General features: G+C 46.6%; 2 protein-coding genes across 2 annotated transcripts in view; both read right to left on the bottom strand.

Moving 5' to 3' along the window:
- LOC8043230 overlaps positions 1-2678 on the bottom strand; it is a 237567-nt gene extending 234889 nt beyond the window's left edge. The window contains exon 1 of the mRNA XM_042287381.1: positions 2661-2678. The gene's annotated coding sequence lies outside the window, so the exon portion shown is untranslated. The remainder of the gene's footprint in view (positions 1-2660) is intronic.
- Positions 2679-18123: 15445 nt separating this feature from the next.
- Positions 18124-18963, bottom strand: LOC121833767. The gene has a single exon (XM_042287374.1). The coding sequence runs from the start codon at positions 18961-18963 to the stop codon at positions 18124-18126; it is 840 nt and encodes a 279-aa protein (XP_042143308.1).
- Positions 18964-23671: the final 4708 nt, after the last annotated feature.

Raw genomic sequence — 23671 nt, 5'->3', positions numbered from 1 at the left:
GGAACGGGAAACAGGGGATGGTGCAAGCGGTCGCGACGCCAACTGCCGCTTAACGAGCATACGGCGCCGAAAGGCGGCGTCAAATAGCAGACGATATTTTCGATTCAAAAGTGGCGCGAGCTTTTTCAATGTCAGTTGTGAATGCATGATTTTATCGTCCTTACTAGAAACACATTCAATGGTCACATGAGCGATTAAAAAAAATGGTTTGTCGGGTAATTTCGACTGTTTCTTTCGGGGTATTTATGTCAACTGCATTGGAGTTCCTTGTTACCGCGCCTGTTTTTGGTTCTGCGACTGTCGCGTCTGCCAACTTTATTAGATTAGCTCAGTTACAGAACTGCTCATAGACGCTGCATGCACAAGCAGTACCGCCCTCACTCACCACGACTCGCCTCCCGTCGTTCAACGCGCCGGACGGCTGCTTTGTTAATTGCACTGTATTCTATTGCATAGGTACGTTTCGAAGCGCAGCGACTAGATGGCGCTGCACCGTACCCTATGGAACACCCAGTTCGCAAAGGAAAATCTAGATGGCGCTTTGAACGACGGGAGGCGGACTGAAGTGAGTGAGGGGATATATATATCCCCTTCCGCGGGAGTTCCACAACTGAGGTATTCCAGTAACGTTGCTGCCTGCGGAACGCACGCCGCTTTTGAGTCGAAAAGATCGTCTGCTAATGACACCGGCTCTCGTCGCGACCGCTTGCGCCATCTCTTGTCTCGCGTGCCAAATGGCGCGCCCTATTGTTTGAAGACCGGCGACTTTGCTGTGCTTGCAAGGAGTTCAACTCTTTTTTTTTTTTACTTTTTCATTAAGTTCGCTTTTTGCGAATTTTATAGAAAAAAATGCACCACCTGTGGTCAAGGCTGCACCAAATCGTAACGCAATAGGTTAAAGGGGCACTGACACATCAAAATCGTATTTTTTATTATTATTATCCGAAGCGATTGAAAACGATGCCGGGACATTACCCTCAAAATACGAAAGTTGGGAATTCAGTATTGTGAAATAAAAAACAATTTCCAAATGCCGAAATTCGAAGTTCCCCAGCGATCCGCGCCGGTGCGTTGACGTCAAATATTGCGGAGTCCTGAGAGTAGACTTTCTTTCACGACTCCGTGCTGTTCGCTGTTGCCACCGCGACCCGATACGAGGAGGAAATGAGCAGGAGATAAGGGCGCTGGCGGATCGGGAAAAACCGGTTTTATTCCGTGCGAGCGGTGTCGCCTGCCCAGGCGGCATGTTTTCAGACCTTATTCAGATTCGCTAACCATCTGTCGGACGTGGCGCCAACCTTCCTTCCGACGCCATCTTTGAGGCGACTGGCAGAGCGCTGTGGCCGTTTGCGTCGTGTGAAAGCGAGGCTCAGCGTCCGCACGACTGCTGTGTTGTTCCGCTACGTATTCAACGAGGAAATAAAATGAAAAACAACCCATGAAAAGATTCGGATCGTATTGTTTTTTTTTCTTTTCAAGTTAAGGGTATTATAGCCGTAGCGCTTTTTTGTACTATTCATGCTTTTAAAAAGAGCACCCGCGCGTTAGGGTTCTGTGCTTTTACAGCGCTCCTAACCTTTTTTTTTTAATATATGACACTTTCCACAATGCGATATTTGGGAGCTTGATGTAGACTGTCTGTTTCATACTTAGCGTCCAACGCTGTCAAAGCTACTGGCGCGAGCATGAAGCTTGATATCGTCGAACATGTGCACGCGCGCTTGCGCGAATGAAACCGTAGAAAAAGCCACGCGCTCGCGCCAGTAGCTTTGACAGCGTTGCATATTAAAGGGACCCTGCAATCATATTTAAACGTCTACCTTTTTTGCGGTTTCCACGTCTCTTGGGGTTCGGGCAACGCAGTGGGCACGGAGAGAGTAACTAAATATCGGTGCGTCATATTTTAACCGGACGGCGCGGAAACCTCCTTCACCAACGAGGGCGACTCGCGTTGCCGAAAGCGCGCAATATGTGACGACTTTGGTCCTGGGCTTACTACTGGTCAGAGCCGCTAAAAGCTTGTTTTTTTTTAGTCGAAACACAAAATATAAGTGTCGCGAACTGTTTCAATTATGTATGAAAGTAGTTTTTGTTCGGTATTTTATATCAGAAAAGAAACAAATGCAGCTTATAAAGTACGGAAACAAGAAAAGACACGTCGACAAACCCGCCACCAAGCAGCGGAAAAAACGGCGCATACTAGAAAAGGCTAGTGGGATAAGACTCCGACGAACAGCGAGCGTAGAAGGGTCCCGGATGTACGCAGCGGCGCTGTGGTCGTATACCGGCTCGAGGATCCGACCGGTTCCGAGCGTTCCGAAGGCTTTCGGCGCGGGCTTGGTTGGCGATTTGGCCATTTGGCGGTATGGCAGCGCGAAGTGGCTACCGTTCTGAACTGATCTTTACACCGTGTTTGCTGTCGTTTGTGGCCAATGAAGTGTTATGCCAAATTAGTCCTTAATCGCGCAGCAAATGCAATACGAGCCGCCCTGGCCGCCCGCTTCATACAGCTACACCGTGATACAGCCTATCCAACACGTGCTTTAGTGGCGCCCTTGTAGTAATCTCATCGCCAAAAATGTTCTGATAAAAGCGGTCACCCGTGAAAATAAAAAGGAACGCAGGACCTACGCGGGCCTGCGGAAGAAACGAGGTCTTACATGCCGTAGTGATGAGGCAAACGCCGGCGGGGCCCAAGGGCGGGAACGCCCGGAAGAGAGGACGTCAGTCGAAGTCAAGGTCTAAACACGTACTCTTTTATTCAGGGGGAAACAACCCGGGGGCACGGCCCGATGGGTGTACACTAGCGCCGCCTGGCCACGGGTATTGCTGTGGCGGTTCGTGGCGCCATCTAGTTAGTGTGGCGAGTGACTTAAATGAAAACATTGAAATACTACACTTTCCTTTCCTTAAAAAAGATAAATGGGAATGGGAAGGCTGCCTTATACAAGAGCAAGCAGCTATTAGCGGCGAGATGTTTTGGTGGCGCCCTCCTATGGTTCCCCCTTGTGACGTCATTACCTTGCGAACGACAAGTTCGATGGTGTTTGTAAATAGCATGGTGGAAGCCTGAAATCATTGCGCTCTCAAAGCAACACTGCCAACACCGTCGAAATTAAGGTTCTTTCATTCCTCTTATTTCCGTCGATGGTATACCCTTTCCGACGTCATAGTCAGCTTTTGGGCCAATCGTGGAAGGCCGACCACAGCGACGCTTTCGGTCGCGCACGTCGCCAATAGTCTCCAAGACGAAAGCAAACATGACACAGGGGAAAGAAAAGACTGAACTGGCAGCATCAGTTAAGGTATTAAATAGAGACAAAAATGGAAAAATGCAAAGCATAGTTTAATAATTACGACAATGGCGCCTAAGCGACGCGAAAAATGCAGTGTAAAACACACGACATCTCATAAGGCTGACCTTAGGGCAAAAATGAAAATTGGGCAAAAGACATTTGGCAAATGAAACAAAAATTGGGGCAAGACACTCGGCGAGGAGCCAGTTATACATTTCTCACTGCATGCTGCAGAAAATAAAAACGAACACTTCACTTAAAAAAATGTCCATGGAAATATACTAGCACTGAAAATAGTTGTCTTCTAAATGACTATTGTCACCACACAAAGAAAAAGAATTCACTGAGGTGGGTTTGAAGTAATGTCCAGTAGTATTTGTATGCACTCTTTAAAATTAATCTAATAGTTCCTTTAATGTGGGTCTGGTTTCGTACCAGTTCACCAAGTAATCTTTACATCGTTCTGGCAGTCTGCGTAAGCGTTGCGGACGACCTTGATGCTGGGGCGTTGAGACATCCACATCTCGGGGCTCAGGAGGTTCCGGTCTGGGAGATGTGGGCTGTGTTGTGACTGGTGGTGTTGATGACGCGTTCACAGGTGATGGCACCAGCACTGTTGGACTGTCACAGTAGGTGCTCGACGTAGCACCCTCAGTAGCCGTTTCTGTGCGGCTGGCTGACCAGCTGGCCTCTGACCAGCTGTTGTCTGGAGACGTTTCCACGAACTCTGCAGGACCCTCGGGAAGGGGACTCCCAGCTGGAACGGGATCCTCAGGAAGAGGAGGAGGTGCCTCGGGACTCGGGCTCGAGGCTGGTTGTGGACCCTCGGGGTTTGGATTGGTAGTGTCCGGGCTGGCCGGACCAAGAACAGGAACAGGCGGCTCTGGGGGAGCCGGCCGGACTGCAGGCGGAACAACTGCAGGGGAAAAAGAGGGGTCTGGGGGGAACAAATCTTCCCGGAACCAAGACGTTCTTGTTGATGAAGGTTGGAGAGTTGTATGCGTTAACTTGGACGCATGCCAGGTGCATCCATCGTCCGGCCTGTATGTACGTAGCTGGACCCACTTGGTCTTGGATCTTCTGAAGAGAAGCATACTTCATCTGGAGCTTGCCTCTGTGACGAGGTTTGTTGACGTTGACAGTCTGTCCAGGAATGAATGTCGGGCGCTTGACTGCACACCTTCTGTCTGAATACATCTTCATTCGTTCTTGGTATTTCTTGATTGTCTGTGGAAGCCTTTCTTGGACTATGGACCTTGGAACTTGTGGGTCGGGGACTGGACGCCCCGAAAGGTGAAGACGATTGCGATGGTTCCTGCCGTGAAGCAAGAACGCAGGAGTCTCTCCTGTCGCAGCATGACGAGTGGCACGGTACACTCCCAAGTATTCCGTGACTGCTTCTCGGGGGTTGCGTTGCTGGGCAACAGCCAACTGAATGGTGGACTTCAAGACGCGGTTGAAGCATTCCACCTGTCCATTCGCTTGAGGATGGTACAGGGATGACCTGAGATGACGAATACCCTGATTCTTGAGGAATTCTGTAAATTCCCTGGAGATAAACTGGGGGCCGTTGTCGGTGACTATCTCTTCCGGCAACCCCTCTCGTGCGAAAACAGACTTCAGAAAGTCTATCACAGACGCAGTCGTGACGCTGTGTACACTCATGACTTCTGGCCACTTGCTGCGGTAGCCCAAAAGCGTTACAAAGAAACGTTCGTTGCGCGGAGCGCGTTCGAACGGACCAACGATGTGAGCACGGGATCAGCCGAACCATGCGGACCACTCATTTTGTCATCTTGCTCGTACAGATTTCGGCCCTCCAGTTTCCGGTGCCTGAGTCCCTGCCCAGCCGTGACGCCGCCGTTCTCGTGAGCGGTTCTTCGCATCATCGTGCTGGATCGCCTCGACATCGGCAGGCTACCACCTATCTGTGGGATAATCTGCAAGCAATCTCTCCTTGTTCCCTCGACATCAACCGAGCATCGTCAGCGACACTGTCATCTACGCCGCCTACAAACGCCCATTTAAGCAGCTTGGAACGTCTTCAGCCCTTGAGTGAGCACGGGATCAGCCGAAATATGCGGACCACTCATTTTGTCATCTTGCTCGTACAGGTTGGTCCACCTCCCTCGTTATATGCTAAAAAAACTAGCGATATATGGTTATTGCTGTTTCCGTGCTCACAAGTGCTTCAAAAAACTGTTTGTGACTCAGCTAACGTGGTGTACCTTCTACTAAAAACTTCCGGAGACGTGGAATCTAATCCCGGACAGATGAACGAGGCCCAACTTAAACTGTTTAACGAGATGCACTCAATGCTGACAGCCGTTAACGAGCGCTCCCTTGGGATGGATCAGGCTCAATCGGGTATAATTGCTACACTTAACGAAGTTAAGCAAAGTCAAGAATCAATCAAGAGGGCCATAACGGAAATAAAAACGAGACTGAACGAGGTTGAAAATAAAACTGCTGCAGTCCCTAATCTTCAGATTGAAGTAACCATAGCGCGAAGCTTGGCGGAAGAAGTGCAGAAAGAGAACATTGTCCTAAAAACACGCCTAGATGATGAAGATCGTTCACGCCGTGATAATTTGGTTTTTTTCGGGATGGCCGACACAATATCAGAAACATGGGCGCAGAGAGAACAAACGATTCTGAACATATTTCGACAGTCTTAATCTACAAGTATCGGACGAAGCTATTGTTCGGGCCCATAGAATCGGCACGTTTTGTCAGAACAAATGCCGCCCAGTCATCGTCAAATTCGCGTCCTACAAATTGAAAGACAACGTTCTTCTCTCAAGAGCCCCCCTGAAAGCAAAACGCATAACAGTAAGCGAAGACTACTCATTTGGGACACGTATCGCACGAAAAAAACTAATCGATTTCGCGAAAGAAAAAGGCGGCACTTTTAAGCTTCGACATAACAGAATTCACATTAACAATAAATGCTATGCTTTTGATCTCACCACCGAAAATGTGTACGAGGTTGGTCCCTCTACTACGCAGGTTGTTACTGTCACACAGAATTCCCTGCCCGCTAATGACTCATCTCAGCCATCAACATCGCAATAACAGGCCGCGAGGGGTAGAGTGTCTCTTTCACCTGTCTCTGATGTATCGGTACTTTTTACAAATATTAGAAGCCTCATTAAAAAACGAGACGACTTGTGTTCTATTGTGAATTCAACAGCTGCTGATGTTGTTTTAACGGAAACTTGGCTCACTGGGAGGGTGCGTGATTGCGAACTTTTTTATGGACCTAAAAGATACAATATTTACAGGAACGATCGGCAAGATAGGTGCGGTGGGGGCGTTTTAGTTGCCATTGCAAGTCATATTGATTCTTTTTGTTTAAACATAGCTAGTGATTTAGAAATAGTTTGGGTATGTCTTGGTACTAATCACATGAAGTGGATCATGAGAGTTTGCTATAGGCCGCCCTCGTGCTCATCATCTTTCATTAAAGCTTTGCAGGACTCCATAAATCTGGTCGTCATTCGCTTTCCCAGTTCGCCAATTTTTCTGTTGGGAGATTTTAATTATCCTGATATTGTGTGGACAGGTAATAACCCACCAACAGGCACACCCTAATCTGCCTCATCTGAATGCAATGATTTTGTTAGCCTCTGTTTAGATTTTTGTTTCACGCAACTAGTTACCCAACCAACCAGAGTGACCCCATTGACGGCGAACGTATTAGACCTTGTTCTCGCTACTCATCCTGAACTCGTTTCACCCATCTCCTATCTTCCAGGGCTTAGTGATCATTCCATATTGCATTTTAATGTAAAAGCAGCAGTACCGAAACCATCAACTAATGTAAAGCAAATTCGAGATTATGCCAAAGCTAACATTGATAAAATTAATCTTGACCTTGCAACTTTCCTCGATGAATATTTATCACTCTTCTCAAGTCGCTCAGTAGAAGAAAACTGGAACATTTTCAAAACCGAAGTTAATAAACTAACAAATCAGTACATTCCCTTAAGGAGAGTTATCGAAAACTCTCAGTCACCCTGGTTCACCAGAGCCTTAAAACGCTTATCAAACAAAAAAAAAAAAGCGTCTATTTCGCGCCGCAAAATTATCCACGTGCGAGCACCGTTGGTTGCGTTATCGTACTGCTGCTGAAGTGTACAAAAAAGCAATTGAAAACGCCAAACTAGAATTCATGACTCGTAGCCTACCCGCAATGTTGATCAACAATCCTAGACAATTCTGGAACACAATAAACAAAAAGACGCAGTCATCTATCACACTAAAAACCGCAAATGGTGATTGTATAGCCAGCGATGAGTGTTTAAATTTATTAAATAGTACTTTTGCAAATTCATTCTCTACTGATAACATGCACGAGTTCCCTTCGCTAGAGAGTGCCGATTACTTGCCCATGGATCCTCTTTTTCTTGATTACGTTGGCGTCGGTCGTATCATAGATAAACTCAAACTGTCATCTTCAGCAGGAGTGGACGGCATTAATTCCAAGTTTTTACAAAACACTAAACAATACTCCTCAATTATTTTAACAAAATTATTTGAACAATCTATACAAGACGCTGTTCTCCCATCAGACTGGAAGGTAGGGAAGGTGGTACCCATTCACAAGGCTGGAGATAAACATTCCCCTCTTAATTATTGTCCGATCTCAATAACCAGCATTCCTTGCAAACTTCTTGAACATATAATTTTTTCTCACCTCGTCAACTTCTTAGAATCTAACAACTTCTTCAACAATGCCCAACACGGTTTTCGAAAAACATTTTCATGTGAGACCCAACTGCTATCTTTCACGAATGACCTACATCACATTCTGGACCGAGGATCCCAGGCGGACTGCATTTTCCTGGATTTCGCCAAAGCATTTGACAAAGTTTCTCACAATCTTCTGCTTCTAAAACTTTCCAAACTTAACATAGACAATAACGTTCTCGCATGGATACAGTCTTTTTTAACTCAACGGTCTCAATTTGTCACTGTGAATAACAATAACTCCTCTTTTGTCAAAGTTGCGTCAGGGGTTCCGCAAGGGACAGTCTTAGGGCCGTTGCTATTCTTAATTTATATTAACGACCTACCCACTAGTGTCTCTTCGTCCGTGTCTCTGTTCGCTGACGACTGTGTACTTTACCGCGAGATTCTCAATCATAATGACACCTGTATACTCCAATCAGACATTAATGCTATTTACCGTTGGTCTGACTAGTGGTCTATGAAGCTTAACACTAACAAATGCAAGGTCATGCGTGTGTCTCGCCAGTCTCAGGACTCTCCTAACTATTTCCTTAATAATGCTCATCTAGAACCGGTATCTTCGTACAAATATTTAGGCGTACATATAGCTTCTAACCTTTCATGGAAAACACATATTCAGCATATTTCAGCTAACGCTAACCGCATGTTAGGTTACATCAAGCGAAATTTTTCATTAGCCCCTGTCTCACTGAAATTAACTCGTTACAAAGTTTTAATTCGTCCCAAGTTAGAATATGCAGCTTCTGTCTGGGATCCCGGACTAGTCACTCTCGTGTCTACATTGGAAGCCGTTCAGAACGGATCCGCTCGTTTCATCCTCACAAACTATCACCGCACCGCTAGCGTCACCTCTATGAAAACAAGTCTCTCATTACCACCTTTATCCCTACGTCGTAAAATTTCTCGTCTTTCCCTATCCCATAAAATGTATCACCATAATTCTTTCCTGCGCGACAAATTAATTGCTCGGCCTGTCTATGTTTCCTCCCGTCTTGATCATCAACATAAGGTGGGTATTCCTAACTCTATCACAACCACGTTTTATTCATCTTTCGTTCCCCGTACATCCCAGGAGTGGAACCACCTTCCCCGGTCGATCGCCATTATCACGGACTCTGAGCTCTTTAAAAGTACAATAACTAATTACTTTATTACTGAGTGTGTCTAAATATGTATTATGCTATTTGCATTAACCTTCTGGTTGCTCTCCCCCTCTGTAATGCCTTCGGGCCCTGAGGGTATAATAAATGAAATGAAATGAAATGTCCATACCTAGCTTTGTCCAAGGACGAGTTGGAAAGTCGACTGGCTGTAACGGTGCTCGGAATGTCTTCGCAGGTTTGTCCGTAGACTGACAGATGGTGCAATGTTGGACATATTGCTTGATGTGGAGAGATACTTGAGGCCACCAGTAGAGTTCTTTGATAAGGCCTGTGGTCCTCGTGATCCCTTGGTGCGTTTCGTGCGCTATCTCGATGACCTGGTCACGTAGACTGGTCGGCACGACAATCTTTTCGGCATTAAACAGCAGTTTGTCCACAGCTGTTCTCGGACTGCGAAGTAGGGCTTGAACCCTGGAGGCAGCTTGTCTTCAGCTGGCCACGTTGACGACATGTACTCCACGACCTTTGGTAGAATGGGGTCACGAGCAGTTGCATCTTGGAAGTCGCGCTGGTTTAGTGAGGCGCAGACAATAGAAACCACTTCCTCAGGAAACTTGGTGCCGTTTTCGGTGTCCTTAAGGAGTACTTAAAACAGACCACGACGATCAAGAACGCAGGATCCACAAACACACGAGAAGAGCTACAACGGCCACGATTCTGCCGACCGAGCGAGCTCGGCAGAATATAGTAGGCCTAGCAGCAACATCGACTCGGCGCACCGTTGCTCCGGCGGTCCTTGGCCAAGACCGTCTGTCCATGACCGGCTGGCCTGCTGAATGGAATATGCCCGCGCGACCCTTAAGGACCCTTACCGGATGAGTAGTTTGATCCCTGAACTAAATTTCAGAGGTCAATATTTTCCCCTTGTCATTTCGATCTCCTTGTTTTCCGAGACAGCGGTGACGAACGCTGTCGTCGAAAAGGGACTCTCATTGATTCTATCTCCTTGTTTTGTGTGATATAGAGCTCAAATAAACGCCATACGGATCACCTTCGCAACTCGGTATGTACACTCTGTTATTAGTATGCCATTTTTATTCTGACTCGACGCTACGTCACTGTCGAGCTATAGCAGTTCGTGGGAGCTACGCGATGTCGGTCTAACCTTTCTTTGCCGAGTGTCATGTCAGTATCGAGTTGCAATCGTAAAAGATCGGTCCAGAAGCGCTTACCGAAACGCGGTCTAACAGAGCGAATCCAGCACTTCGATCAAACGCGCGTGGCCGCTCCGAGTGTGAACAGGTATTTGCGTGGCTCTAGTTCAACCATATCCTTTTTAACGTCGGCTCGCAGCTCGCGACTCGCAGCAACTAATACCGGCCTTGCCAGAAGCATGCTCGGGTCGTGTCGTGAAAAGAGCCGCAACGAGAACGAGCTCACTGTGGCCAACTACGCTTTGGCTTTCTCCGCCAAGGCTTTGCAGACGCGTTCAGGCCTAGGCGAATTCTGCCGGCACGCCGTATTGCCGCAGAACGGCGCTGCTATTTTGGCACAAGTGATGTCACGAGAACTTCCCCCCCATCCACCAGATGAGAATTTGAAATCGTTTAATTATGTTTAAAATTAGTTCTCCTGTGTTTTACAGCGCAATATTTATATTTCCGAGGTGGTGCCTGTCCCTAGCCCATATTTATGCAACAAGATCGGCGCTAAAATTTCGTTTCACTACCCCTTTAAACCTAGATGAAGGACTAACAGCACTATTAAGGAACATTTACAAAGATAACAAGGTGATTATAACATGGGAAGAAAAGGCGACAGGGAAAATAGAGATAAGACGAGGCCTTAGGCAGGGGTGCCCGTTATCGCCTTTGCTGTTTATGTTGTGTCTGAGAGGATTGGAGGATAGACTAGAGAAGAGTGGGCTTGGATTCGACCTTCCTTACAGTAAGTTATGCCAAAAAATTCAGCAATCCTTACCGGGATTGATGTATGCGGATGATATCGTACTAATGGCTAACAACAGGACAGAGTTGCAGGAATTAATGAGCATCTGTGGTAGGGAAGGAGAGGAATTAGGTTTAGAATTCAGTAGCGAAAAATCAGCAGTCATGATTGTTAACGAGGATGAAGTTGAGAGGCTGAAGATACAGATTAATACAGCTGAGAGAGCTAGTAAATACAAGTATTTAGGAGCATGGATGTGTGATGGTGCAGAATATCTCAGAGAGCATGAAACGTATATAATAGGTAAGGGCAACAGAAATGAAGCTGTAATGAAAAATAGAGCACTTTGGAATTACAACAGGTATGAGGTGGTGAGAGAGATTTGGAAAGGGGTCATGGTGCCTGGCTTGACTTTTGGAAACCCAGTGCCATGCATGAAATCCGAAGTGCATGCGAGACTAGAAATAAAACAGCGCGGAGTAGGTAGGCCGGCTTTGGGGGCACATTGCGATACGCCAATCCAGGGGGTACAAGGAGATATGGGATGGGCGTCATTTGAGGGCAGGGAAGCTTTGAGCAAGATAGAACTTGAGGATAGGTTGAGGAAAATGGATGGGGAGCAATGGGCACGAAAGGTTTTCAGCTATTTATACATGAGGAGTGTAGACACAAAGTGGAGACAGCGCACTAGGAAATTAAGAGGAAAGTTTTTGGGCTATAGCGAAGATACGGAAGAGCAAGTCTCAGTTAAGAAGAAAGTTAAGGCCACAGAAAGAGATCGGTGGCTGGAGGGAATGCAGACAAAGACGGCTCTGGAAAGCTATAGATTAAACAAAACAGTTATTGCCAAAGGAAGCATTTATGACTATTCTAGGGGAAGCTCATTGCTGTTTGAGGCGAGGACGGGTGTTCTGCGAACCAGAACATACAGAGTTAAGTACCAGGACATGGATACAGTGTGCACTGCTTGTGGAGAGGAGGACGAGACGGCTGAGCACTTGATACTCTACTGTAAAGGGCTTCACCCTATGCCTACCGAAGACAACATAGATTTAATAAAGTCATTGGGTTTTAGAGACAGCGAAGGGAGAGTGGACTTCAAGACTGTAGAGATTACCAAGCAAAGATTAAGTGAATGGTGGCAGAAATCGAGAGAAAACTAGATATTTTCTTATTCACTGATGGCAAGGGGGTTTCATAGCCTCACTTTCTTTGCACTGCGGAGTGAATATAGATTTCACATTTAAATATTCTAAGCTTAAATGGTAAAACAAAATGGCTAGGTGGCGTAAGCTACCGCCCGATCCAAAGGGCTCAGCCGTATTCATCCATCCATCCGTCCGGCTCTGATAAGGTCTATTCCAGAAGGCGACATCACACCGGACTTTGATTTTTGGTATTTTAAAAAGAAGGGTCGTAGGGCGTTCGCAATTGTGTTAACAAACATGTTTTACGATTGCGGTTATCAAATGTTATAGAAATGCCGCCTACAAAGCTTCTAAATTTCATGATTTTTGACGTCACGAATCAAAAGAAGCGAGGATTCGAGGAGCGGAAGGGGAAAACGCCAAAAATAAAAAGGCGCGCGCGGGCGTACGAAGTTTTTTTTTTCCTTGATGCGTTTTTTTTTTTTTTTTTTCATGGTTATGACTAGAACTTGCATCGTTTTAGACAATAAAAAAAATACGACCCTGGGAGTGTTAGTGGCCCTTTAAGAAGCCGATTTTTTCAGTCAATTTAAAGAGCCTGGCCGCTATTTGAGACACCCTGTAGATAACAGAACGAAGCGAGCGCCCATTTCGCGAAATGAAAAACACAAAGAAAAGAAAAAAAAAGCACCAACACTTAGCATTTTTATTTCGCTTGAAATAAATTGAAAATTGTTTATATCAATGGATTCCGCTTTAAAATTCAAAGGGATTAATAAAACAAATGTGACGTACTTGTTATTCAGTGGTCATTGTGAGGTGTCTTCGAACTCAAAGTGTCAAAATTTCTGATTTTGAGCAATTTCACAATTTTTTTTTTTAATATAAAAACTGTGGTTAGAAATTTGTGACGTTTAAACCCTTGATAAATTGTCAATGTCTCCAGAGAAAAAAAATACAGAAAGATCCATAGAGCAGTTATCACGTGAGAATGTTTTTAAAATGGTATATCGCGACTCCAGCAAAACGGACGCCACCAAGCGGGAAAACCGGGAACCAGCCGGACTAGGTCGCTCCGCGCCCCTCCGCGTCTCTGGCGGCTTTCGCGGACACTTGTTGTCGGCGCGGTGGCGAACAATGTAATTTGACGAAGGTCCGAAAATTTCTTGAGTTTGCCTGAGTGTTCATTAGTTTGGTGAAGCCTCAATAGATTGTTTCCTTCCATCACGTGTTTGAAAGCCCGTTTACTCCACGATACACGGTCGCGTGCTTTCGATTTCTTGGATGGGGAGGAATCACGGAAAAACGTTTTGATTTCTTGTCTGTCTCGAATCACATTCAAAGTGACAACTACATGGTAACTGATAAGTGGTTTCTCAATAAGGATGTAGAACAGTGGACTGAGGACGACAGAAGAAGTGTTTCACTGGAGGGAACACCAATGTTGCAGTCAAGTGAATGGGAAGGTTCGATAGCTGCTTTTCTTGAGTTTGGTTGAGTTCGATTAGCTTCAAGTTTGAGCCACCCACGCCGGTCGGTGCATTGGCTATTCATCTTGGCTGCCTTTCGCCGAAAAAGCCTCTGGACCACACTGAAGGAGTTGGGCTGATTTCGCAATTACTTGATTCAGGAAAACCTGCTTACTGCATACGATTAATGAGGGAAATTATCTGCATTCAAAAGGTGGAAGACGCGTCTCGCAAAGTTAGAAGCTGTCACGGCATTATGATCTATCGTTATGATCAACATTTATATTATATCCCAGTCGAAACCAGCCGCAATATACGTCTACATTGCTCAGATTGACCAACCACACACACACAAAAAAACAAAAAAATTGTTTTGTTTTTTTTGTTCAGGATTTGAAGTCAAATTCAATGCAAAGAGGTTCTGCGTGAATCCCCGATGAAGACTCTTCAGTTTGTCCGCATTTATCTCCGTGCTACCGGCTAGAACCATTTGGCTAAGTTTAAGTAGTATCTCTCTGTCTGTCAAATATACTTCTATTCAGCAGTTCACCTAATAGCTAGTCAACTAAGCTCATATTTCAACCCGAAGAATATACTAATATCGCTTTAGTGGGACCCCCCCCCCCCCCCCTCCCACATAGTACGTAATATAATACATAACCGGCTCGTCAAAATGACTTCTCGATTGCTACTAAAACCTGAATTGAAATACGAATATCAGCTGCTTAGTGGGGCGCCAGCGGGTTAACATGGTACTTGGCTCAAGAAGCGCTTGCTTAATTTTCGTAATTTTCCTGCAGACTGTGTTGTTGACCGAGCAGACGACTGGAGCTGTTTCTTAAATGCGGATACGCACACGAACTCGATTTCGCGGACAGATAAGTCGCATGGTCGAGGCATGCGAGTTAGCTGAAAATTACTCTCGGTGGAACAATTCTGTAGTAATCGCCGCTTTCCTCAGATGATCACAACTGATTAGAGTCTATTACCGTCTGTTTGGAGCCCATAGTTTCGGTTTTGAACGAAATCTCCGAAACGAAAGTTTGACATGAAAAAACAAAAAAAATAAATAAATAAACAAATAAATAACACCGGGAAAACAAAACTATGCTCTGCAAGTTCATGTGCCCCGGCTACACTTAACCGTCTCAGTTCAAATGCCTATAAAATTGGGCATTAAACAAAATAAAATCTGTAAAATTTAACGCGTCACCCGTTTAGGCGGCCCGGCCGAGACGACGCGACCCCGACCCAGCCGCCATGTATGTTTGGTGGTGGCGCCCCCTATAGACCTTTCCAGCGGCAGTCTCGAACGAAGCGATTTACAGCGCGCGTCCCTGCTTTTGAGAGTGTACGTCAGTGTTGCCTGACTGCGCTGAGCTGTGGAGTTTCTCGTCAGTGAGCTGTGGCAGCCTGCGTAGGCGCAATTCCGGACGCTGGTGGAGGCTAAATTGCCGCGTTTTCTTTTTTATTTTGTGTTCTGCGGCGAACATAATTTATATACGTATTTAAGAAAGCAGTGCTCTAGTTTTGGGAACAAAAACAAAGAAATGAAAGCTGTTTTTTTGAGTCCGTGCGCGACAGAACAAATGCAACTGGAATGTTTGTTTCATTTTATGTTCATCGTCTTACGGCACCGTACAATCAGCCGTGTCAATCTATATAGGTCAAAATATTTGACCACACAGGATATCCGAACTGCATGGATATTCCCCGCCCACAACATGAAACTCAATGAGTCTCATCAATCGAACAACATATTATCCGAACAGGATTTGAGAAAGGTCTCAAATAACACAGCATATCCAACATACAGTGTCGACGATAGCCACTTCACGATAATCGGACGGAATCCGGCGTGTTTTGGGGAACATGTAGAAGAGAGCAGCTTTTTTGCACAGCTTCAAAGAAAATGAACGAACGTGTCTATTCTGTCCCCACAAACCCGGACCCGACCCTCTCAGCTATTTTTTGCGAAGACCCGGAACACAGCCGGGAAGGCTTTTTGGAGATCATCTCAACGGAAATAATCCCCCAAGAACGTCGAACTGCCTGCGTCGCGGGCTGCTTGACGTTCGCTCTCTTCGTTCGTTTTTCTGCGAAGGCCGAGCAGGCTACAGGCCCCGGTATTCCCTGGTTCTCACAGCAGAAGATAACATACAAAGGGTAAGCATCCTAAACAGGCGAATAAAGTAAAAACTTCCAAGAAAAGCCGGCGAACTCCGAATGCAAAATGCAGGTGGGGAGTCACGCTGACCGGGTTTCCACAGCTCAGGCGGGTGCCAGAAATTTCTGGCTGATAGGGGTCGCTCGATTCGCAAAATGGCGGCGGCCATAGCGCTCTTTTTGCAAAAGTCTATACACGTTTGCAAGTCCGGCTTCAGGGCGCTGCGATCTTGCCTGTCTGGGGTGCTCTTGGACCAGTCATAATCCGATTACGAAGCCTTGCTAAGGCGTCGTAATCGGATTATGGCCGCTCCCGAGAGCGCACCCCACTGAGGAAGATGGCGGCGCCCTGAGACCGGACTTGCAAACGTGTATAGACCATTCCATTAAGCGCTCTCTGGGCGGCACCATTTTGTTCGACCGCAGCGCCCTCTCCACACATCCGGGAAGTTCAGCGGGTTCGGCGGGGTAAAACGAGAGAGGGCACGCCGCCGACTCCGCTAGCAGACGACAAACCGGGAGGTTGCCGTTCTCCATCTTTGGCCTGTATCGGCGGGCTCTACCGAACACCGAACTCTCGCTCGTGGCTGCCGTTGTGAAGTGGTTCGCGTTCTTAGAATAGTTGTGGCTACTCCAAAATCAGCCTATACACCTTTCCAAAAAACACTCGACCCCAGGGGCAACAAACCGTTTTCGAGCCCAGTCACTGAGTTTGAGGCTAGACTCTTACCGGCGTCCCTCCCAACCCTAACCGAGTGGATTGTGATTTCAATAGGCGCAGCCTGCGTAGGCGCAGTTTCAAACGCTGCTGGCGGCTAAATTCTCGTCTTTTCCCGCTATATTTTGTGTTTCATGGTACATGTATGTTCCCGAGGACATTGAGAAAGCATTGTGCCACATTTACAAAAAAAAAAAAAAAAAATGTAAGCTATTTTTGTTGGGTATGCGCGCGACGGAACGAATGTGACTAGAATGTATAGTTCTAGTTATTTGTTTTTTTCTTCCGATAAGCTTTGACGGCGCCGCGGGATTCGCCGCATGTGAAACGACAAAGCGCTTTGCTGTCAAAAATAAATTGCAACAGAAGAGGGCCGAAAGGCATGCATTCTTCACGCTCACAAATAACGTGTTTACCGATGGACAGGACACGGACATACAATTGAGGAAATGGTAACATTCGAACAATATATCGTACGTACCCCACGATGCAGCGTTATCCGAAAATAATTTATTTGAGAAAGATCTCAAATAACACAGTCACAGTCGACGACAGTCACATCTTGACGACCGGACGGAATCCTAGAAGTCTTCGTTTTGGGGCACGTTTTGGGGAGAGCTTCCTTTTTTCCCAACCGCACCAAGGCAAAGAAACAAACGCGACTGACCCGTTTCTCACCCCAACCCGGACAACTATTTTTGGAGATGACTGATGATTCTACACGGATTATCTCTGGGAGGGGGGAGAACAATGTTCGCAAAATCGCGTCGAGGGTCGTTCGACGTCCTTCACTACTTCGTTTCCCGTGAGTGTCGAGCAGAAAAGCTTGAATGGCAGACACTTACCAGTCTTATTTCTCACAGTGGAAGATAACACAAAAAGGGTACGCAGCGCGCATAAAAAAAACATTTAGTGAAAACTTTCAAGAGGGGCGAGAAAACGTCGAATGCAAAACCGCAAAAAAGCAGGTAGAGAACTGCGCTGAGCGGGTCTTCACAGTCCCAGAGAGTGGCAGAAAACTTCTAGCTGATAGAGGGCGCGAGAGTCGCACCAGCCACATCAGCATCAGCAACATGGCGGCGGCCTAGGAGCATTTTTTGGAAAGGTGTATAGCTCTTTGTTGTTCTATTTTGCTAAATGATAAACTAGCATATCTTTTTTCCGTTACTTAAATAGCAGTTGAGTCAGCCGGCAGTACTACCCTCAACTACTGCGTGTAGTAGTAGTAGTTAGTGGTGAGGGTAGCGGAAAGCCGGAACATGTTGGCCACTCCTTTAGTGGGGGCGAGTTAGTTCCGGGGAAGGGAGGGGGATGAAAGGGGAGATGAGAAAAAGTTAAAGAAAGAAGAGAGGTCAAGAAAAGGAACAGATTGAAAAGAGAAGAGATGAAAAATGGGATGAAAAGGGATCAGAAAGGAAGATAAAGAAAGAATAAAAAAAAAAAAAAGAACAATTGGTCAGCAGTTCTTGTGGCTCGGTTGTTGAAGTGTTGCCATCGCCCAGTGTATGTCAGACACCGGGGTTAGAGGCGGTCAAATAAACTGGTGTCCTCCAAGAACTTGAGAACTGCGGCGAATGTTCTCGAGACATCGCGTGCAGAACCTGGGGGAAAAAGAATGTCCTGTGTTGTAGCACTTGCTACGCCTGCTTGCCGCAGGCCGTCGAGAAGCGATTTTCTTTTGTCCGCTAGAGTAGGGCAGTTCCAGAGGAGATGGTCCTGGTCCTCGGGAACATCACAGGATGGACAGTTTGGGTTTATTGTTGGGTCCATACGGTGAAGGGCTTTCGCCGTAAAGGCCCAACCAGTGCGAAGTCTGTGCAGTAGAGAAGCGGAGGCTCGGGACAGCTTTGGAGGCACGCGTGCGGGTGGCTTCCCGGTAGAGACGCGCGTGTCCGGATGTAGTTTCTCTATTTCTTTATGAATAATAAGTCTGGCCTCATACATTTTTGGTATAACAAGTGTTGGTACATGAATGTGGTGAGCTGCATTAGCGAGACGATCGGCTGTCTCATTGCCCGAGATACCGACGTGTGATGGCAGCCATTGGTATGCTATATGCCATCCTTTAGACTCTAGGTTTCTTGTCATGTGTCCAATGTATCTGGCATATTGTGGGGCGTCTTCGAGGCTACCGAGAAGTTGTAAAGCTATTCTGGAATCTGTGAGGAACACTGCCTTTCCACTGTGAGGGATACTGTCGAGGATGTCAAGGCCTAGCCAAAGCGCGGCAAGTTCGGCAGTGGTAGATGTAGTGTGAAAGCTCAGTTTCCTTGATTTGGCAATTTTTAGTTCCGGTATAAAAACTGCTGCAGTGGATGATTTGCGGCTATGAAGTACCGAGCCGTCGGTATATACACGCATCCATCCTAGAAAATCCACCTCAATTCGGTATTCTGCGAGGGTCCGAGCGACAACTTGGGCTGTGAAGCGTTTGCTTCTGAGTTCCGGAATAGATTCACTGATGTTCAGCGGCGAGGCGTAAGGTGGTGGTGCCGGGTAGATTCTATCTAAGGTGCCCACAATTCCTTCAAAGTCTCTAGCGAGAGATCCAAGGCGAGATTGAGGACAACTTCGAATATGGTTCAAGAGGGACTCTGTTGACCGGCAGGATGTTTGCCTTGCGATGTGGCGAAGTGCCAGCTCTCTGCCGTGGTTCTCGACTAGGTTGACCCTCGCTTCAACCAGCGTTGGAATGTTCGGGGAGTGTCTCGGTAAACCCAGACAGAAGCGAAGTGCAATCCTTTGCAGGGTCTCAATGGCTGCAGTCTGTGCATTGCTCAGGTGAATCAGCGGCAAGGCTGTAACTGCTGAACTATAGGGGGCAGAGGCTCTGTCAGGCATTACGCCTTTATCTCTGCCCCCTATGCGGAAAAGTTATCCGCAAATCAAATAAAATAATCTCGAAAGAATGAGGCCTCTGTATAACTGTAGCATTATGACCTGAGACGTTCCCCACCTGCTGCCCATCATCATTCGAACGGCGTTGAGGTGGCGGTGACATCTGATCAGTGTTGCCTTGACTGCAGGCTTCCAGGAGATGCGGTCATCCAGAAGAAACCCCAGGTAGGAGTACGTTCGGACACGTGCTACATCTGTTCCGTTAATTGTGTAGATTTTGTTGATCGATGCTCTAGCCGTTGGATGGTATTGAAGGGCAGCTGTTTTGGAGGCGGAAAGCGTAAGGCCTAGTCTAGAAATCTCGTCTACAACTATAGTCAATCCGTCCTGGAGGGTTTGTTGCATCTTGCTATATATCTTAGTCGGGGCGGTAGTCCAGAGGGCCACGTCGCCAGCGTATATTGCGATGTTAATGACAGGTCCCGATGACTTCGTACGCCGTAGAGCCTCAGGCAGTGCCGCCATAGCAGCGTTAAATAAGAGAGGGCTTATAACACTGCCTTGGGGAACGCCTTGGGTTACCGTACGTTGGGAACTTCGAATTCCACCTAGGCGTACGTGCATAGACCTTCCTGTAAGAAAGGCGCGTACGAATGCCAGAGCTCGGCCTGCAACCCCGAGCCTTGTAAGCTGAGCAATAATGGTTTCGTGCGGAATTGCATCGAATGCTTTCTTAATATCGAGAAATATTGCTGTTGTTGCTTGCCTTGTTGCCTTCGATTGTTCCATGTCTGACACGAGGCTGCCGATCGCGTCTGTCGTACAACGTTGTTTGCGGAAGCCAGACAGCTGATTAGGCAGGGCGCCCGATGTTTCGAGCTGCCAGTCAAGGCGCCGTAGGACCAGACTTGTACGTAATCCGTTACAAGTAACGAAATTACTTGTAATCCCTTACATTTATCAGTAATTTAGTAACGGAATAATTACATATTTTCTAGAGTAATTTTAAAGTAATTCCGTTACATTTTTTACGTAACGGATTCCTTGTAATCCGTTACATTTTTTTTCAGGACCAACACCCCCCCCCCCCCTTTTTTTAAAGAAAGGGTTGTTTTTATTTCTGTAATGTCGAGCGCAGTGACACTGTCACGGGAATTGACCAGCGCAAAGGGAGGCTTGGCACTCTTCAGTTCCGCAAAGCCTTTTTTTTATAACACCAAGCCCCTGAATCTATTTTTTTTTCTAGATCATTTTAATAATGTCACAACACGAGGCGACGCCCCGTCTGCCCTAAAATCCACTAAAAGAGATGTGATAATATGTAAAGGTGTTATTGCCACAAGCATCCTCGTTCGTTGCTGCACACTTATCATCTTCTCTTAGAAAACAGGATGTATATTTTTTCTGCATATTTCACATTATTTGACCTTGTTTTAAAAGCTACTTACTTTTTCATAGTCCAACTTCTAGGGTTGGCCATCTTTATTTGTCAGTTCCAGCCCAATTATCTGCTTCTCAGTTTTATGAGTCAGCTTTTCGCGAGCATTTGGAAAATGGTAGTTGTCTTCCTTTCTTCTTTTTCCTGTTTTGCCCCAGCAGGACGCATCTCACCTCAAGCAGATATTTTTACAAATAAAACATAATGGTGGCTGACGTAGACTTGATATTCTGTGCTTGAGGAATGAGTGAAACCCTAGAGTGGGGACATAGCGCGGCTTAATTAGTATTCTGCCCTTCGCTGCCCGTGGCAACAGTGGACGTCTATCTGGAGAACACCGGAGTAAACTGCAGTCGGTTTGTGCTCCGTGCGTTTTTGAACGGCACCAAGAAAGGTACACACGGCAAACGTGCGTTTACATTTCCTTGTTTTAACCGGCGCTTTATTTAATTGTTGTTATGAGTGTCCTTTTTTTAGTACTAAATATTCATACACTGGAAACTTTGTTTTTATTCACCAACGTCTCAACCGAGGCTCGACCTCTTCAGAACCAAAGGAAAAAGAATATCGAGCCAAACCTTATTTATTATTTAATTATCACCTTACTGTTACAACTATGTTTTGCTATTGCCTGGCAGTATATGGAGGTATAGTAAGATGGACGTAAATCAGTTCTTATTCTAGTTTTGGCTAGATGTATGATGACTTCCACAGCTTCGGGGTTTAGACAATGGAGAATTTGAGTAGATCGGTCCGATGACTCCAATCATGATACCCGATACCCCGCCGCCGCCTTTGCGCATGCATCATATCGTTATCGGGGGCATCGGAGGAATCGGAACGATCTACTAGAGCTCTTATATCAAGCAACGGCTGTGACGACAAAGCTTTGTTCTACATTCGCTTCCATTGCTTCGCTGAAGAAGCTCAATGCAGAGCATAAAGCATTCGTGAGGATCAATACGGCAGTACCATCCAGTGCCCCAGTTCAGTGGGTGTTCAACGTAGCAGTCGACATATTGAGTAAGAAGTAACCCAAAATGTCTGGTGAGACTTTCGAGAGCCAGCTGTTGCTCAAAATACTCAGGGTCATTAAATGGAACAGCTCACAACAATAAGCACTTGAATGACCCCCTTCCCTTTGTTTCTTACTTGAGGGCAATAATGTTGAAAGTAACGCCACGAAAGTAACGGATTACTTTTTGAAGTAACGGTCAGTTACTTTTATGGGAGGGTAATTGTAATTGTAATAAATTACAATTTAGCCGTGAGTAATTGTAAATGTAATTCCTTACTATTTTTCAGTAACGTGTACAAGTCTGCGTAGGACCATTCGCTCCATCACCTTCCCCAGACAACATGTAAGAGATATCGGTCTGTAGGAGCTGGTGACACCTATCGGTTTTCCTGGTTTATGAATGAGAACAACCTCAGATCTGAGCCAGGCAGGAGGAATATCAGACGAGCGCCAAATATGATTTAAGTTTTCCAGAAGGCCAGGAAGCGTCGTATCATCAAGGTTACGAAGCGCTTGAAAAGTTATCCCATCTGGGCCTGGTGCGGTGCGTTTCCGAGAAGAACGCTGAAGAGCATGCTGTAGTTCATTAAGCGTGAAATCGGAGTTGCTGGCAACCTGCGCTGGCGTGCTGGTAGCAGTGGCTGCGACAAATCCCGGTGGCGGAGCGGGAGCAGAGGTGAATTCATCAGCAAGGAGTTCCGCGGCTTGAGGCAACGTGATGTTCTGCGCGATAACAAGGCCAAGGACCGGTGAGCGGGGAACAGCATGACCCGCCAGGATGCGGGCCATTCGCCATGCTTGCCTTCCGCCACCGGGGGAGTGAAGGGTCTCACATCGCTGTCGCCATTGTTTCCGTTGTAAGCGCTTGGTATGCCTACGAAATGCCGCATCAATCCTTCGATAGCGTTGTATATCCTCTTGTCTTGATGTTTTCAAGGCACGTCGTTGTGCTTTGCGGCGCGAGGCACGTAGCCTTAAGTATTTTAGGTCCGGGTTGGGTCTATATATAGGAACCGTAACTCTCCGTGTCGCTTTGCAGAGCGCCTGAGAGATGGCGGTCGTGTGATCAGTGGTGCCAGTAGATATTATATCTTCGAAGTACACTCGGAAGGCATCCCAGTTTGTTACAGAACAAGTCTTGTGGGTGACAGGTTTTTTCTCTGGGGAAGTAATTATAATAGGGAGATGGTCACTGCCCCAGCTGTCGGGTTCGGCGAGCCAGAGCGCACGTACTGCAGCGGTGGCGAAACTCAGGTCGAGCACACTGCTCTCTACGCCAGGTCGCACAAAGGTTGCAGTGCCGTCATTCAGACATCGGAGGCCAACAGCTGTAGTGGTATCCTCTAGAGACCGGCCACGAGCGGACGTTTGCTTGTCCCCCCAGGCCTCGTTGTGGGCGTTAAAGTCTCCAAGGATCAGCGTGGCCGGCTTACACCGAGAAAGGATCGTGCGTAAGATGGAAGGATTCCAAGGAGAACTGGGCCGAATATATACCGATACGATTGTCATGGCGTCCGAGTTGTCTTTTTGTATCGTGGCAGCCACGTATTCTGCGCTTTGGTCGCAGAGATCTGAAAGATCCACTTGGAACTGAGGTAAGTCTCTGTGTACAAATAGAGATGCCTTAGGTGCGTCTGTTGTTGTTGATGTTGTTCGGGGAGTACTAGTGTAGATAACGTAGGGAGATAGTCGGATCGCTCCTGACTTCAAGTTGGTTTCCTGAAGGGCGAGTACCTCGACTTCATGTCTCCGTAAATGTTGCCGTAAGTCATTTA

The sequence above is a fragment of the Ixodes scapularis genome, unplaced genomic scaffold (assembly GCF_016920785.2).
Source record: "Ixodes scapularis isolate PalLabHiFi unplaced genomic scaffold, ASM1692078v2 PGA_scaffold10__122_contigs__length_95168666, whole genome shotgun sequence".
Taxonomy (NCBI): domain Eukaryota; kingdom Metazoa; phylum Arthropoda; class Arachnida; order Ixodida; family Ixodidae; genus Ixodes; species Ixodes scapularis.
The sequence above is the reverse complement of the archived record's forward strand: the minus strand, read 5'-3'. Positions and strand labels throughout refer to the sequence as shown.

What these genes read in the sequence shown, in the direction of transcription:
- LOC121833767 (XM_042287374.1), bottom strand. Translation starts at nt 18,963, where the DNA reads ATGCGTGTATATACCGACGGCTCGGTACTTCATAGCCGCAAATCATCC.